At 47.5% G+C, this 16726-nt stretch overlaps 1 protein-coding gene across 2 annotated transcripts in view; it reads left to right on the top strand.

Annotated features, from left to right (window-relative positions):
- Positions 1 to 16726, top strand: part of DIXDC1 (DIX domain containing 1) — a 41865-nt gene that overhangs the window by 21602 nt on the left and 3537 nt on the right. Inside the window, exons 6-19 of one of the 2 annotated variants that reach the window (XM_013956631.2) lie at positions 3315 to 3427; positions 4820 to 4968; positions 8494 to 8583; positions 8691 to 8744; positions 9654 to 9704; positions 10796 to 10900; positions 11444 to 11497; positions 12075 to 12167; positions 12258 to 12329; positions 13042 to 13128; positions 13296 to 13457; positions 13586 to 13652; positions 15284 to 15392; positions 15941 to 16049. In XM_013956631.2, coding sequence (XP_013812085.1) covers positions 3315 to 3427; positions 4820 to 4968; positions 8494 to 8583; positions 8691 to 8744; positions 9654 to 9704; positions 10796 to 10900; positions 11444 to 11497; positions 12075 to 12167; positions 12258 to 12329; positions 13042 to 13128; positions 13296 to 13457; positions 13586 to 13652; positions 15284 to 15392; positions 15941 to 16049 — 1315 coding nt within the window. Of the gene's footprint in view, positions 1 to 3314; positions 3428 to 4819; positions 4969 to 8493; positions 8584 to 8690; positions 8745 to 9653; positions 9705 to 10795; positions 10901 to 11443; positions 11498 to 12074; positions 12168 to 12257; positions 12330 to 13041; positions 13129 to 13295; positions 13458 to 13585; positions 13653 to 15283; positions 15393 to 15940; positions 16050 to 16726 lie in introns of those variants that run through there. The other variant, XM_013956646.2, reaches the window with a different exon arrangement.

Genomic DNA, 16726 nt, shown 5'->3' with positions numbered 1-16726 from the left:
ATCCCCTCTAATATCAGCCCATTTCTGCATTAACTCTTCAGTAAGAGAGCTCACAGCGCGGCTATCAGAATTCCCAGGAAGAAAAGCTCTAGTAAGCAAAGGCAGTAAAAATGATTCATGGAAAACTTGGCAAAATCAGACTGCGTCCCAGGCCACCGAGCCCCTCACCCATCCCTCCTCCCTTTCCCCTCCCCTTTCCACCAGTCTTCCCACCCCCACCCTGAGCCAGGCATCTCAGAGAAAAGGCTCTGCCTTGCACAGCCTGTGTGACAGCAGGAGAGAGAGGGAGCTAGAGATAGTGAGGAAGCCGTGCGCAGGCTGGGAAGTGCTGCATGCCGTGTTTCAAGACCATATCCAAGGCTGGAAGAGCGAGGAACCTGCTACTTACAGGAGCACCTTCCCTTGGCTGTGCTTCAGCATCTGCAGCAGGTGCTGGGAATCTAAACTGGGCAGAATGGGATGAGAAATGCAACTCGTCATCCAGACCACAGTCTGTGTGATGCAAACAGCAAGGGCGTGCAGCTGACCAAAATGCAGCAGCAAGAGACAAATAAATCAAGCGGAAAACCAGCAAAACCAAAACCCAGGCTGCTGAATTCCCTGACTCTGGAGTCAAATCTGCGTGTGGGGGCTGCGGATCTGCCATCAGATGGTTTCTTGCAAAGACCCTGAGCGTTTTCTGCTGTGAATCTTTCAGCTCATGTGAAGCAGTCCAGCTTGCAAATATTTCTCCAGTAGCTTGACAGGAGCTGGCGTCTTCTGCACTGAATTTGGAGCATGTGAAGGGACGAGGCATGCCTGTAGCCCAAATCCTGAGGCTCCCTGGGAAGCGGACTCTGTGAGACGAAAGGTTAAAGTGGGATCATGGGAGGGAAGCAGGTCAAATGGTGAGCGATTGTTGCCATTGTCTGTATGAAACAGCAGGGATGGGGTGTTTACTAAAATTATGAGAGAATTCAGGCTTATCACTGTTTCCCTAAAGCCTTGACTGTGTGCACCACTGGCAATGCAGGGACTCAACTGAGCAAGGATATTAGTTAAGACACCAAGCAGTGATAAATGAAGCAGAACCGTTGTCTGCATCGTAAATCTTACTTAAATTGCTTTAATTTCCCAGCACTTATTTCTGCATGCTTTAATTGTGAATTATTATGTACTTTAAAGAGGAAATCATATCAGTGGATTTTTTGTACTCCAATAGGCTTGGTGACTGATGCAAAAAATCTGAAATGTTTTTGGCGGAGTGATGACTAGGGCAACCTTTGGCCTGTGCCTTTGCTTCATCAGCCATTTAAGTGCATCCCGGGGGCTCTTTTGCAGGGTGGTTTGGTATGGTTTGAAAGGCAGTCACTAGTGCCATGTGAACCCCCTGGCCTCTTAAAATAGGGAAACTGCCTGGAAAGGGATCTGTGGATATAGGAACACTGGAGTGAAACTCTTGTGTTAATGTGGTGTGGGATACCAAACCTGTGGTGAGCGCACTACCTCCCCCAGCTGAGATCTTTACAGATTTGCTTTGGTCTGTGGATCCAGTTCTGAAAAGAGCTGACTTGGGGAGAGGGAGGTGTTACTTCCAGGTGGCACCCCCTCGTTTCCTGTAACCTGCTCCTGCCTAGAGCGCACTCTGCCTCTCCACAGTATCCCTTCCAGTTCTCTGCTTTTGTCCATACCTCAGTTTCACCCTTACATCCTAGGTGAGCTTCTCACCCAACAACTTGTAATATTGTTTTTCTAGGAGAGCTCTCATCCTTTTACCTCTTGCCTGGGTGAGAACCTCCAGTGCACTTCCCAGTGGCCGTATCAGGATGGTGGTTTCTGAGGTTCAGAGTCTCAGTTAAGGATGTGCTGGGGGAATATCAAGATCTGCTCCTTAAAGGAAGGCAAATCGCCCTCAGCATTATTGGAGTGTTAGATCAGCCGAGCTGCCTCTCTGTACCTGTGCTTTCAGAAAGTTTCATCCTTAATCTTTGTTGTGTAGCGTAAACCCAATAGTGCTCACTGGGCTGCTGAAAAATTATTTTAAATTTATGCTGTGCATCCATTAAGCCACCTGCTCCTGCTTGTCTTCGGTTGCAAATACTGTATACAGAATGCCCTTAATTGGGAGATGCTGTGATGGGATCAGACTTCCTGAAGGTAAATCTTTGAGCAAAGCCAGGTGGCTTGGACCCCTTTAACAAACATGCCCCCTGTTCGAGCAGCAGGACAAGAACAGGTCCTGTAGCTGTCAGAGATCCTTGTTAGAGGATGGTTATTCTTTCAGTTAGTGACTTGCATTAATCTTTTCTTTTACTGTGGGGGAAGTCCATTTAGTTTGGATCATTTAAGCTAAATTGCTGGAAGGTCTGGAATATAAATGAAAATTAGGCCAGCACTGGCTGTGGGAGTGGACCAGACAGAACCTGCTAGCAAGTCATTTCCATCTCTGTTGCAAGGCTTTCCTGATTCTGTTAGAGCTGTGGAATATGTAACAGCAGTGCTGGGAAGATGGGGAAGGCGAGCTGTAGAAACCTTTTATTTTTCTAAAACTATTCTATTGTTTCCACTTTGTTTTCTTTTTGTTCTCTCTGGCTTTTGTTTCTGTCTTGAGGAGAATGAAAAATTAACTCCTGCTCACACTTGCAAGAATTAGTTCCTGAGACTTTGGAGGCCCATTAAATGGGTCAGTGAGCTTCAGACACCTTTGATGTTGTCTGGGTGACGCATTTAGGAAGAATCTCTGAAAAAAGGTTGGGAGTTTGGACCTCACAGTCAGCTGAGATGGCTGCACTGGAAAAATGTGGATACTTTTGAGAAGTTTCAACATAGGAACATGAGGCAGTGGTATCCAACTTTGAAAAGTATTTTGCCCTTGGAGTTTCAAGTTGATTTCCCTAGATTGCAGTGATGCTTTTGAAATGCAGGGGTAAGATATGAAGAAAGTCAGGGTGGCTTTCGGTTCAGTTTGCAGTATGCATATAAGACTGACAATAAATTCAGTTTCTGAGAAGAACTGCAGTAGAGTGTGGGTTTATCCTCGTCTGAGTGTGTATGTTAATTCTGTGGTAGCTGTCTCAAATTTACATTCTGTTAAGGAAAATGGAAAGATGAATTGTTCCACAAATCGGTTAGCCACCTATGACATTCATGTAGAGTGACTGAAAAGTTACAAGCCCAGTCTGGTTTGGTATGGCTTCCCTGGCATGCAGATAATTCTTAGTTACAGCGAGACTTCCTACATGTTCACTTATATCTTGGATGAGGATGATGTCAGCCGTTGAGCCTTGCCACACTTAGTCACTGCTAGAAATAACTGTTTCTTCTTTCCTCTGCAGCCTCACATCACCCAGTCCTATCCATAGCACGAAGAGTGAATCCACTGTAACCCAGTCGGAGGAGAAGGTGGAATTTGTGATCATCCACACTGAAGAAACAGAAACTAAAAGAGGTAGCTTCAGATAATGCTTTACAGCTCTCGCTTTCCTTGTGATTTGTTATATCACAGACTTGCTGAAAAGCTCTCCAGAGACCTGGAATGAACATAGAGAATGGGGTGCTGGGCATCTGTCCATACAAAACTAATCCCAAGACTTCACAATACAGTTGTACCATAATATGGCAAAGTCTGGGAGGCCAGAAAATTAATGTTTGGAAGATGAAAAGCACTGGAGAAGGATTAAGTGTCATATATTATTTATACTGTAGGGAGAATGCTTTCATCTTACATTAGGCTCTGTTGAAAAAACATTCAAAGTTCCCTTAAAGAAGACTAAGTCCATGTGAACTTGTAATGCGCATGAGGCAGAACTTGGCTTTGTGTAAACAGGGTTCTGTTTACAGCACATCTGTGCATAGGTTGAGTGGCTCTTTGTAAGGAATGGAACTGTTGTAGTATTGTTGTGGTGCTTGCATTGAGAAGCCAGTGCTGTATTGCCGCAAATGCCCTGTGATATGATCAGTTTACACTTTAGATTCTCAGGCAGGATGAAGGAAGTGTTTTCAAAGAAGTTTCTTATGAGACTTTCTTCTCAGGAGTGCAGCCTAATAATACCTCTTTCTGGTTAGCTTCCATCCCAAGAGCGAAAGACAGAAGCTCTCCTAGGAAATACTGTGTTGCCTCAGCCAGTAAAGCCCTCCTTCAGTGCTCTTTCCAACTTATTTGACTGAGTAGCTCGGTAGCTGAAGTAGCTGGCAGGCTGTGGCTCTTCCCTGAATTCTTAGCAGTACCATGCCCACTTGCTGCCCATGCAGTGCGGTCTTTTAGCTGCATGTCTGTAGAAGTACCACAGCTTGCCCTGGCCAGTTTTGTCTTTGGTTAATTAGGTAACAGGCACCACTATGATTAGCCCTCATGTAACGTCATCCCTTCTTTGCAGAAAAAAATCTACGTTCCTGGGCCACATGGGGGATGATAATAGCTAACCAGTGACCCAACTCACACTGGGGATCAGAAAAGATATATAACGCTTATCTCATTGAAATCTAGACCTACGTTAGTAATTGTGATGCTGATTAATATAGATATGGAAACTTGGTGGCTGGGAACCAGACTATGATACAGCTATTTAGTTATCAGTGAAACATGGGTTAAAATTGCTTCATTTCTTGTTAGGCTCTCTGAGGATGTGTTGCAGGATATCAATGCCTGGATATCACAACAATGGGAAGTACAAGGTATATGGGTAGCTGTGTCAGGCGGGTGTAACCAGCTGGCTCATTCTGTGTCTGTGCAGGAAAAGTTTTTATGTGGTAATTGCAGGCAATCATTGTATGTGGTGCAAGTGTCTTCTGGACTCCTCTGTTGTCCATCATGACCATATTCAGCTGTTCTTTCTTCCAGAAGAGACAGAATCTCAATTTCAGCCAGAGTGGCAAGCAGGAAACCCTGGGTCGTATCTAGAGAATTCATGGGAGGAACAGCTTTTGGAACAACAAGACCATTTGGAAAAGGAAATGGAGGAAGCAAAGAAGATGATTTCAGGCTTGCAGGTAACTGATTTTCTTTTCAGCTGGCTTTTCCCCTCCATATTCTTATTTCTTCATCAGCTGTAGCTGGAAGGTGGGTTATCCTGTGGTTGAGACACTGGCCTGGAACCCAAGAGAGCCGAGTGAGAATCCTGGCCCAGGAGGATCCCCTGTGGTGATCTTGCGAAAGATCTTACAAAAGATCTGTTAGTGGCAAGAGTGGTTCTTCCTGTGTCACCAGAGTATTGGGGTGCCTCCTCTCTGGGAAGAGCTGCTCAGGAACGAGGAAGTATTTGATAGCATCTGGAGTGCATTTGCTGTCGCCAGGTGAGACCTTGCTCCAGCAACAGAATACCACTTGCACTCTGGCCCAAGTGCCTGCTTTGTTTAGGTTCTCTTGGCCTCCTGGACTTATTATTTTGGTGCTGGTCACTTTTTCCAGAATGGAGAATGCAGTGGATGTCTAACTTCCCGCGTGCAATTTTGAAGTGAGCTGGATCAGGCCACAGTCCTGCTGGGTGGAGGATTATGCCTGTCCCCCATCATACTCCATTATATTGAACCAGGACAGACCAGGGAGGGAGGAAGGAAGGAAGGACAGCTGCAGTTACCCCATCCCCAGTGCATTTACCAGGCCTCAAGAAAAGATTTTAACACCATTCTGTGCAATCCAGACAAGACCCTCCCCCCCCTTTTTTTATATATATATATAATTAAGGATTCTCTAAAACTCAATGTTGACATGATTTCTGGGGCTTTTATTCTGTGGGGATGAAGAGAAGGATGGGGAGGAAGAGGAAGATGATATTGCTGTGAAGACCTAAGATCAGTGATGTCCAGTAATAGTAATTTAGGTGGACTGTAAGATGGTAAAGGGCACACTGAATGCAGGTAAGAAAGGAATCCCCTTTGGAGAATCCAGAACAAAGTGTGTGTTTAGAAGTTGATTATCTCCCTGTTATCTTTTGGTTGGAGTCCTGCTTGTAGTTGGGTTCATTGGCTGGGTGAACCATCCTGCAATGCTGTGCTAACTCCTGAATGTGCTGTCACTGTGCAAAGCACGTATGTTACTGTGCAAAATGGTAAAGATAAAGCAGTGTTTTCCCATGTGCTGGGTCTCCCATTCCTCAGCAGGGCGTTTGGCAGCCCGCAGGTTTTGTTAGCGGCCTGGGAAAACAGAGCAGTCTCTGTGATTTGTGATCGGAAGTAATGCAGAGAGACAAGGAATGTCGGGAAATCAATGGAGATTCACAGAGCTGATCATGGGGTCACACAGACTTGCACCAGTCTTTGAGTGAGCTGGGCTGAACCGTAAGATTTGGCACATTCCCCACATGGCTATTTATTTGTGAGACCTTTTTCTTGCTGCCCTGTTCCAGTCCCTCTGTGACCAAATGACCCTCCGCCCCATGTGTTTGTGTGACTCCACGTGGGGAGCAGAGCCCCTGATCCATATGGTAAAGACCCTGAACTCTCTCAGGCATATTCCTTTCTGTTTGTGCTGGGAACCATACTGGCTTTGAATTGTAAATATTTATGTGCCAGTAAACAAAGCGGAGATTGTGTGAGAAGTACAGGCAGCCGGGAGGGTGCTCCCCCTGCGGACAATGGGCAGGAGACACAAAAGACTCCAGAAGAAAATAGATGCTTGGTGCACTGGTGAAATCCGGTTGCGTTATGTGCCCACTGGGAGCCGGGAGAGGCAGCACTGGAAGGACTGGCATGTCTCACTTCCCCCACCCCCAGCCCCGTGTTTCAGGAACGAGGGCAAGCAGCTGGCATTGCTGCCCCCCTCTTCCCCCCGGGAGTAGGAAGAGGCAGCTGATGTTGCTTGCCAAGAAATTGGATTTGATTAATTGATTTTTCTCTCTTGCTCAATATTTAAAAGCCTCCAGTTCATGAAGATTTGACTGAAATATCAGGGACCTGTATGCCCCATAAGGAGCTGAGACCATGGCAGCTTTTTATGTTCCAGTGTGATTCCTCCTTGAGTGTCCTGCTGGGCTGAATTTGGGATGAGCTCAGAGAACTGTTTCCCTAAGAGCCTTTGCATTAACTGAATACATATTGCTGACAGTTTGCTATTTGACAGCAGTTGCAGCTCTTTGGTGGAGAATTCTGTTGGCAGGCAGAACCCGACCTGTCAGCCTTGACGTCTTTTGGGGCTGAACTGGAGTATTGCTGCACGTGGGCTATTTTGCTTATAGCCATGGAGTTTGAGTAGAAATAAAATAAAAACTATCTGAAAGGAAGGAACGTGATTATTTAAATTATTGACTTGTCCAGTTGTATGTGACATCCTAGCAAATACCAAGAGTTCTGGAAGTTGGAGGCAGAAAGGTCTGTAAAAACCATCAGTTAGGGAGAACCAGCGTGGCATCCCCTAAGCATTCACCCTGCTGGAGATCTGGTCCCCTTCTGCCAGTCATGCTTTCTAGGGTGCAGGCTCTTCCCTCCTTCAGGCTGGGCTCAGTCTAATGTGGAAATTCTGGCATCTTCCTGCAAGCTTGTGGGATCTCTTGGGGTTGCTGAAGGAGTTAATACCAAGCTTCTAGCAGCCTTCCTCAAACATGGAGAGAGTTCAAGATCTTCAGCCTGTCTGTGGGGGTGAGGGCTCTTCCCTCACTTGGGCAGCAGTCCTGAAGGTGCCCATCTTGCCTGAAGTAGGACAGAATTATGCTTTCCTGAATATCCTGTTTCTAAATTCTGTTTTAGATATATGGTTAGGAGAATGGCTTCTTTCAGCAGGGGGGCTGCCAATGTGCAGATCCTTAAAGGCATTTAGGCTCTTAAATCCCTACTGATATTAGTGGGAATTAAGACCTACCCAGAAATCAGAGGAGCTGATCCTACTGATTTTTCTGATAGGTATTAAGAATTCAAGTGTTTCAGTGGCCCTTGTATTACTGCTGCTTTTTGTGTGAGCCAGTCTACCCCAGTTCTGGTTCCTAGTGCAGATGGAGACTAGACAACAGGTCTGAGAATAGGAGAAGTTCCTGACAAACTCAGCCCTGCTAGATGTGTTTGTGCCAGAGCTCCTACCTTCCACAGCTCCTGTAAATCACAGTACCTGTGGCTTGGGCAACAAGCTGCTGGATTTTCTTTTTCCGCCTGTGATTTACTGAGCCCTTGGAAGGCTTCAGTCTGGTTCTGGAAGAGAAGCTTCATGATGCAAACCTGGTTCAGCCTCTCTGCTTTAGACTTAAAATCTGTTATTGTAGCAAAGACTTTATGTCATTGAACTGAAGCCTGAGATGGACTTTGCTCCCTGAAAATCCAAGTTGTTGGCTTTATCTGGTGTCTCTCTGTGGGGAAGAATATTGTCTGACAGATATCTCTGGGAGACCTTTCCCAGGGGATAAATTCTGCTATTCATTCCTCAAAAATCTTACTGCTTTGGGGGGGAATAAGCAGAAATGGGAAATGAAACAGTTTAGAGACTGCTGATGTGAATGACTGCTGGCTGGAGCTCTGGCCAACCTGCTTTCCCTTGAAATCCCTGATGAAGTTTGTTTGTTTATTTATTTATTTATTCCTTTATCCTTCTAGGCTTTGCTGCTAAATGGGTCTTTGCCTGAGGATGAGCAGGAAGGTTCCTTTGTACTTTGTGAACATGGAGCCTGCCCTGAAGAGCAGCTGGTGAGCACATTTCTGTACCTACATTTCTCTGATCCAGCAGCTCTGTGTGCTGTTCTGCCATGGGCAGGTGTCTTACGCAGGCAATAACCACGGCGTTTTACATTTAGATCATAATTCGAAGTCGTCTGGACCAGAGCGTGGAGGAAAATCAAGACCTAAAGGTTAGAGGGGGATAGATGAAGGGAAAAAGAAAAGTTCTGGGGGCATGGGATATTTGGAGACTCTGCCCCTACTTTTTTTTTTTTTTTTTGCTTTGGGTATATTGTGTAGAGGGTCCAGCTGGGTTCCTACCTCCCACTGCATGGGATCTCCATCCCTCCAGGAGTGTAGAGCTACCTGCTTGCCTGAGATCTGTAATTCTCTTTGACCTGGAGAGCACTCTGAGATTGTCAGTTGGGAAGCGTTTTTTGCACCCAGATTAGCAGTTAATATAAATATATGGGATAACACCAGAAAAATATCTGCTACCTCCCTGGTTTCCCTCAAGCCAATGTTGGTAAGGTCAGTTGCTGTTTTCTAAGATCAATCAAACAAACAAAAAACTAAGTACTGTTTGAATTTAAGTAAGGCCTGAAATAGATTTTCCTACATGTCCTTGAAGCTGAAGAGATCCAGGTTGTACCAGCTTCACAAAACTTTATCCAGGACAACTGTTAAAATTCTAGCCATGTCTGAACATAAACAATCTTTCAAGTTTGCATAAACAGAGTTAGGAAGAACCTTTCCTGTCACGTCTGCCTCAGTTCAGCTTTCTGGTGGAGCTGACTCTGCGCCCAGTTCTGATGCTGGGAGAGAAGTACTTGCCATGCCCTTAAGGACAGGTTTGCGGGACTAAGGGACCTTTCTCTCTTGTGTTTAACAGTGGGGGCTTAGAGAGTTGCTCAGCTGTTTAGCCATGTTTGTAACTCATTAAAATGGCTCAGGGCCTGACCTGCTCTTTGATCTATGGCAAAAGGTGGGATGTGCTTTCTTCTGAAGCAGGTGTTTGGGGGGACAGAGCAGTGAGTTAGGGTCACTTCTGAAGAAGTGACACAGAGATCGCATTTAATCAAATTGTTTTGCATTTACAGAAGGAGTTACTGAAGTACAAACAAGAAGCCCGAAACCTACAGGGAATAAAAGTGAGCAAAAAGGCACTTCATCAAATAGTAATAGTAAAGCTTTGGAGTCTGCCACAGCCCAGGAGTGGGGCCAGCAGCAACAATACATCTCTGAGGAGTCACAGGGAATGGAGGGAGCTGTATGAGGGCGGTGAGAGGTGGGGGATCCTATGCTCTGATTCTGGCACTGGGGAGAGCCTGCTGTTCGAGCAGGCACGAGGAGTTGGATCTTCTGGCTTCTGTTTCTGTCTGTAGGACTGTGGTCAAATATCACCTCTTGTTTCAGTTTCCCCTAAACAAAATACGTGGCGCAGGATGCTTGCTTGGTTCTCATTCCTTCCTTTTTACACTTCTTGGGGTGAGCACAGCAGGACTGGCCTAGTGAACTCATTATTCTTGGCAGCAGAGGCAGAAGAGCATTGGGGTATCCTTGTCCTCTTCAGTTGCAGCATTTTTTTCCCTATTTCTGGCTCCTGTTTGCTCAGTATTTCCCTCTGGAGGTACAAACACTTTAATCTGCTCCTGAGCAGAGATATTTTTAGAACTGCCCATCAGGCTGGCGCGGGAAGGAAATGAACAGCAGTAGCTGTCCAAGGTGGAGCTCACAGCTTCTGGGTAACACGAAGTGAAAGGTGCAGAGGTAGCCCAGAGAGGGGCATCTGCCGAGAGGATTTCATTGCACAATTAGGTCATGCTGAGAGCTTAAGTTTCCTTGTGTCCTTGGCTGACGTTGGCCTCTTTCTGCTGTGTGGGTGGTGCAGATGCATGGCTGGAGATGCTAACTGTAGGCCCTCCAAACACACTGTTGCTTTCTTCCATAAAGACAAATTGGCTGGGCAGGAGCAGAAAGTTCAGGCAGACGCACAGAAATCTGTCACAGATGGCTAAAACATTGGCAGGGGATTCATGAGCAGGGAAGGGCAAGACAGAAGGTCTGAGAGTCCATTTGGGCAGATGTCTGCATGTCTTCTGATCTACTAGGACCTTTGCAACACTTCAGACCTCTATGTGGCCCCAGTGTGTTATTACCATGGGTCTAGATCAGTGGCTTCCCAGGAAAGGGTCTCTGCTTCCGTCTTGCACCTTCCTACAGATAACGCATCTTTTCCCAGGACGCTTTGCAGCAAAGGCTGGCTCAACAGGATGCTTCAGTTCTTCAGCTAAAGCAGGAACTGCTGAGAGCAAACATGGACAAGGAGGAGTTGCACAACCAGAACGTGAGTCACTGTGCTGCTGACTACAACATTATTTTGGAAAGAGGCTGGGGGCCCTGAGGGCTCCAGCAGTCACAGGATGGAGTTAGTGGTTGTTTGCAATAGTTCTTGGGGTCGTGGGATAAAGAAGCACCAGTCAAAGGTCTCTGCACAGTAAACAGTACACAGAGTCCACTAGCAAGCTGAGACACTCACTGGAGTTTCCTGCTCTTCATTCCCACTTCCCATCCTCCAAGGCCTTCTGAAAAAGGGAGGGGCTCCCTTGATGTTTACGGTACAGTTGCATTGCTCCTTCCTTACTGTGCTCCCTGCATTAGCAAGTGGCACTCAACAGGAGAAGCTACCATGTACTGTTTCTGCCAGGAGAGGGCAAGGCTGGGAAGGAATTGCCCTAACCAAAAGGCTGCCATCCTTAGGCACCAGCTCCCCTGAACCCTGCTTCCCTGCAAATACTTGGTGTCTGGTCACCCTTTAGCATAAGGGACAAAGAGGTTTGCACTGTATCTCCAGGGATACATACTTCACACTTGGGTGTTGTTTCTGCAGGTTGACCTTCAGAGGAAGGTTGAAGAGAGAAACCGGCTACTGGCAGAATACAAGGTAAAGAACCTCTTTTTTCCCTGGGGGCTTTGCTGGGGCAGCATCTGGTTGTTCTTCCTTTCTGTCTTGTGAATGTGACTGCTGTCTCTCTGGCACTCTGGCACCTCAGGGAACAGTACTATGGGCAGTGAATTAATTCACAATAGCCATGAATGGAGGGATAAGATGGTCCTTGTGTTCTGTCTCAGCAGCTTTATAGTGGATCTTTTGCTGTCACACTTTTCCTGTGATATCCTGCTAAGTGTCTAACACTCTTGCAGAAACCCATCAAGTCAGCCTGTGTCACTGAATTACCCACTGATCCCTCAGGAATCTGTTTTCTTCGGGTCGGTCACTTGCCTGGCCACAGTGCTTGGCCAGGGGGCTGTAGGCAATAGGAACCTGACTGATTTTTTTCAAACAAAGCTTTGAAACTCAGGTCTCACATCTGATTAAAAGTATATAGATTGTGTAAGTCAAGTTGTAGAGGAACCTGGTCTTGACAGACTGTAAAGACCCTTCCTTGCCTTGAGGAATGTGACTGTGAGCCTTCCTTACTCACTGCCCTGCTGTGATTCCCTTGATCCCTGTGTTGCAGAAGGAACTGGGCCAGAAGGATCGGCATTTACAGCAGCATCAGACCAAACTGGATGAAATGCTTAGGCAGCTTTCTGAGGCCAGCTACCAGCAGGTATGGAGCAGGTGGGCTGCACTGGTGCCCTGAGAGCTGCTACTTGCCTTGCTGGCTCTGTTTGTGCTGAATTTTTTGTTCCCTTTGCAGGTGGATTTGGAGCGGGAGCTGGAGCACAAAGAGGCCCTGCTGGCCCAGTGTATGAAGAGAGAAGCTGAGGAGGTATGCAATGCTTTCGTCCACGTATCAGACTGCCGGAGCAATGTTTCTGTCCAGCTCCTTCTTGCTACCTAGCTCCATGAGTCATTCCCTTCATCCCAGAGAGGTTAGGCTCAATGCAGTCACCTTGGGCTCTAACCAAAGCAGCCAGACTCCACAAAGTGTCCGAGTTACCAAAGCTCTCAGCAGTGAACTCTGGCTTAGTCTCTAATATCATGAGGGATTAACCAGTGAGGGGAGTGCAGGAGTGAGCGGAAGCCAGGTACTCTTGGGTTCCGGTTCCAGCTCTGACACAGGCTAATGGTTAGACCAGGGCTTAGCTTCTTATCTCCTCCTCTTCCTGTTGACACATGCATTGACAGCCTGTAGTTGTCTGGGCAGAAAGAGTGCCAGCCCCAGCATCTGTCCTTGCACGGTGCTACTTCCACACTGACTGTGCTCACTAGAGCTTACAGAACCCGCTGTGACCTAGTGGCAAACTCCTTCCTCTCTCTGCCCCTGTTTCTGCCCCATATGTGGGGAATCATGTCTGTGCCCTGGGCCATAGGACTGCCTGCACGCTCCTTTGTGAGAATATTTACTTGGTAGAAGGTGCCAGTTGTATCGCTGATTTTTGGAAAGTCCTCTCTTCACTTTGAAGTTGGCAAATAGGAAGACTTCCTTGCAAAAGATTCCAGTTATGCTCCTTGTGGCGTGCATATCTCCCCCTGAATAGGTGATGGGCTACAGCAATCACAGTGCTCAGAGTAATGGCTTCCTCCAGACGGCAGGAAAAGGAGCTGCTCCCACAGCCCACCGAGGGGTAAGTGCACCTAAGGGATATTTTCCCAGCCAGGGGCTCCAGGTAGCACCCTTCTCCTTGAGGCTGCTAGCTTAATAAGGGAGATTTCCCCTTTATAAGGCCTGTGGCTTTAGATGGGAAGAAGGCAGCCTGGGATCAGTCTGATTAACTTGTGGTCTCTTGGGCAGACAAATGACTTGCAGCTGGTCCGTGATGCCCTTCGCAGCCTGAGGAACAGCTTCAGTGGCCATGACCCACAGCACCACACCATTGACAGTCTGGAGCAGGGCATCTCCAGCCTGATGGAACGGCTGCACCGCATGGAGACACAGAAGAGGCAAGAGAGAAGGGTAAAAGTTTCCGAGTGCGCTTGGCATTTTACTTCCACCCCTCATGCACAACTGCAAGCTGAGCAGCAAGGGGAGCTTCAACATGGCAAGTGACCGTTGGTTCTCATTCTTTTCGGTTTTGCCCTTAGGTCCGAGGGAAGTCGCCGGCAAACAGAGCAGCAAACGAGTATAGAGACTCCTGGCCTCCCAACTCCAGTAAGTGCCTTTCAGCTCCTTTGCTCCCATTGCCAACTTCATTGCTCAGATTTCCTGGCAAGAGTCCAGGGCTCAGCAGCCCCTTGGGTATCTGCCACCCCCAGCCTCTCACTCCACTTCATTTACTTGAGCTCACTTCCTTCCCTTTAGTCATTTGCTGCACAGACAAGACTTCACTGCAAAGGAATGGGGGCAAGGACCATCTCTGGCTGCTTGTTAGTACAGCCCCATCACAGTGGGAGCCTGTCTGGGCCCTCTGGGTAGTGCTGCAGTATAAATAATTATGACAAATAATTACCCCTGGGATCAGTGGGAAATGCGATGTTATTTCAGGTATCCTGCTGTCTTGCACCATCTAGTGGGCACAGATAAGTGTACAGCTGCCTCCTCCCCTGCTCCCCCCTTGGCGTCTAGCTCCTTTCATGTATTCCCAACAGCACAGCATTTTCTGACACCATGTTTCCTGGCTGCAGCAGCTCCAGTTTGCTCTTCATCATGAAGTCTGTTTTTCCAGTGTTGGCTGTAAATGTCATCTAGAAAATCTGTGAGGTTGAAGGGGAAATGCCTGGCAGGAGGGGAGCCCTGTAGGTACTGGGGAAAGACAGAGGCACCTTTCAGCTGTATTGCAGTGCCCAGCAGCAGGGCAGCGTGGAGGTACAGGATGGGGAGAAAGGCTGGAGAGGAGCTCAGGAGCCAGAGGTGGGCTCTGCTGAGGCTTTGCAGGGTTCTCCCTCCTCTCCTGTAAACTGCAGTTCTGACAGCAACCTCTACGTCATGTATCCTCTGCATGCAAACTGCACCGCTCCGTTTCTCCTTAGGGTTTGGCAGGCTCCATCCCCTTCACTGCAGCAGGGAAATCATTCAGTCTTGCAGCCACAGACCTAGAATTACTTGGGAGTAGAGAGTTCTAAGGGGAGGTGGCTCCAAAGACTTCTTAAACCAGAAAGCCTTTGTGATTGGGCATCTTCACTGCTTTCTTCCTGCTAGGAGGGCCAAAACCCCACCAAGTCACCGAGTGTGAACCTTCTCCTGCTTCAGCTTTTGGCACAGGCACAGTGAATTGGAGGGACAGAGAAAACAAGGCAGCAGCCAGAGGGAGAGAAGCACAAATGCAAAATCCATGCACAAACACTCATTCTGGCCAAGTAGAGTGGGCAGATGGGGAGGAGACATGATCATGATCAGTCAGTTCATCCTGCTCCACCCATCTGCAAGTGATAATGTCATTGTGGGCCCAGCCAGTAGGACGGGGCACTGTTCGGTCAGCTGCTCTTCCAGAAATGTTCTGCTGTCACTACCGAGCTGGTAGGCAAAGTGCCTGTGGAGTAGGTGGCGGTGGCAGCATGCACCTTTGTGGGTGGGACAGAGCAATCCTGCAGAGCTGAGCTAGGCACTTCGTGCAGGCTAAATGCACAATCAGGGGGTGGCTCTACTCCAAAATGCAAAGCTTTCCAGTAAGCAGGGCAATGCCTGGCCCTTCCCAAGGGGATGGCCTCCCTCATAAGAGTCTTTCCCACCTCCTGGTTCTCTACTGTGATGGTGAGTTTGATGCTGAGAGTACCTCCATTGTAATGCGGCAGGAGACAGACCATGTTCACTGGTGATGGTTCTCTGTGCTCTTTTCTTTGCAGAACTGCCTCACTCTCACAGCACGCCCACGATGAACACCAGTGCCTGCACCAAAGTGTTGTACTTTACTGACCGTTCCCTCACACCTTTTATGGTCAACATACCAAAGAGGTGAGGCCTGGCTTTGCCTTGCTGACATGGGTACAGGAGTTGCTCGTTTCCCTAAAAGCACTAGTCTGATCTCTTCCTGGTATGGTCACTACTGGCACAGGTTCCCTGTGCATTAACTCAGACATTTGAGTTCATACCATTGATTGGAAAAATTGTCTAAAGCAGACCCCTAGCTGATACATTTGTTTATTGGATTCCCCAAGAGATTTTGTGGGTATTTTTTTTCTTCTTTATTAATTTCCAAGGGAGGCAGCCAGGCAGTTCTACTGTGGCATGTAGTGCAGGACTCCCCTGTGCAAAAGGGAAAAGGACAAAGGTTGTTTGGGGGGGGGGGAAAGCAACTTTTAGGTCTTAGGAAAAGAGAAGGTGATTCTTCCTCTGAAGAGGATCTGGGGGCTGAGAGGTGTGTTTCTTGTGGGGGCTCTTTTCACATCCCTGTGCCCAGGGTGCCACATGCCTAGCCAGGTGGCTTAGCATGCCACTGAACAACGCCTGAACTAAATCTGTGACAGTATACCATGCAATAGTGCGAAACTCTTCCCTTGCAGGTTAGGGGAAGTGACTCTGAAGGATTTTAAGGCAGCTATTGATCGTGAAGGAACCCACCGGTACCACTTCAAAGCTCTGGATCCAGAGTTTGGCACAGTTAAGGAGGAGGTAGGTGTGGAATTTAGCTGTCAGCCAGTGAGGCGTGCAGTATTACCACTTAGCCCTGGAGACTGTGGTCATACTCACTTCTGAATGAATGAAATCTTTGAACTTGCCTCAGAACAGAGTGCCGTGTTTTCACAACTGTAGATCAGGTTCCTCTTGTAAAGCACTAAAATGGGATGTCTTCATCCCCAGCCAGACCAATGACATGACTGTGATTGCAGTTGCCTGTGGTTTGCAGAGCCCCTTGCGCAAAGAGCTGGCTATTTGCAAAGGCAATCTATGACCCAGCATTGCTCAGGGGACACTGGGCAAGAACCTGTGCTACACTTGTAGCTCTTCAGTGGCTCTGTGAACTCTGTTGCGGTGCAACACCCTGTAAGCAAATGAGACTTATTGAAAACCCATATTCCCCTACTTTGTCTCTTAAAGGTTTTTCAGAGGTAATAGTGCTTTTGTGGCATCTTTTCCTTTGCATCCTGCATTACAGCACCTGTTTGGGCAGTGGCTGGTGTTGGCACTATTGTCACTTTATCCCTTCGGATTCATTAAAGGTTATTGGGCTACTTCCTCTTTCACAAGTCCGTAAAGGCAAGAGAGATTACCCTCTCTGGCAACAGTCAGGTGACTAGGTAGCCATTCTGCAGAAAACAGCTGTGTTGTGATCTGATAGATCACAAAAG

The sequence above is a fragment of the Apteryx mantelli genome, chromosome 23, assembly GCF_036417845.1.
Source record: "Apteryx mantelli isolate bAptMan1 chromosome 23, bAptMan1.hap1, whole genome shotgun sequence".
Taxonomy (NCBI): domain Eukaryota; kingdom Metazoa; phylum Chordata; class Aves; order Apterygiformes; family Apterygidae; genus Apteryx; species Apteryx mantelli.
This window is presented reverse-complemented; position numbering and strand designations above follow the sequence as displayed.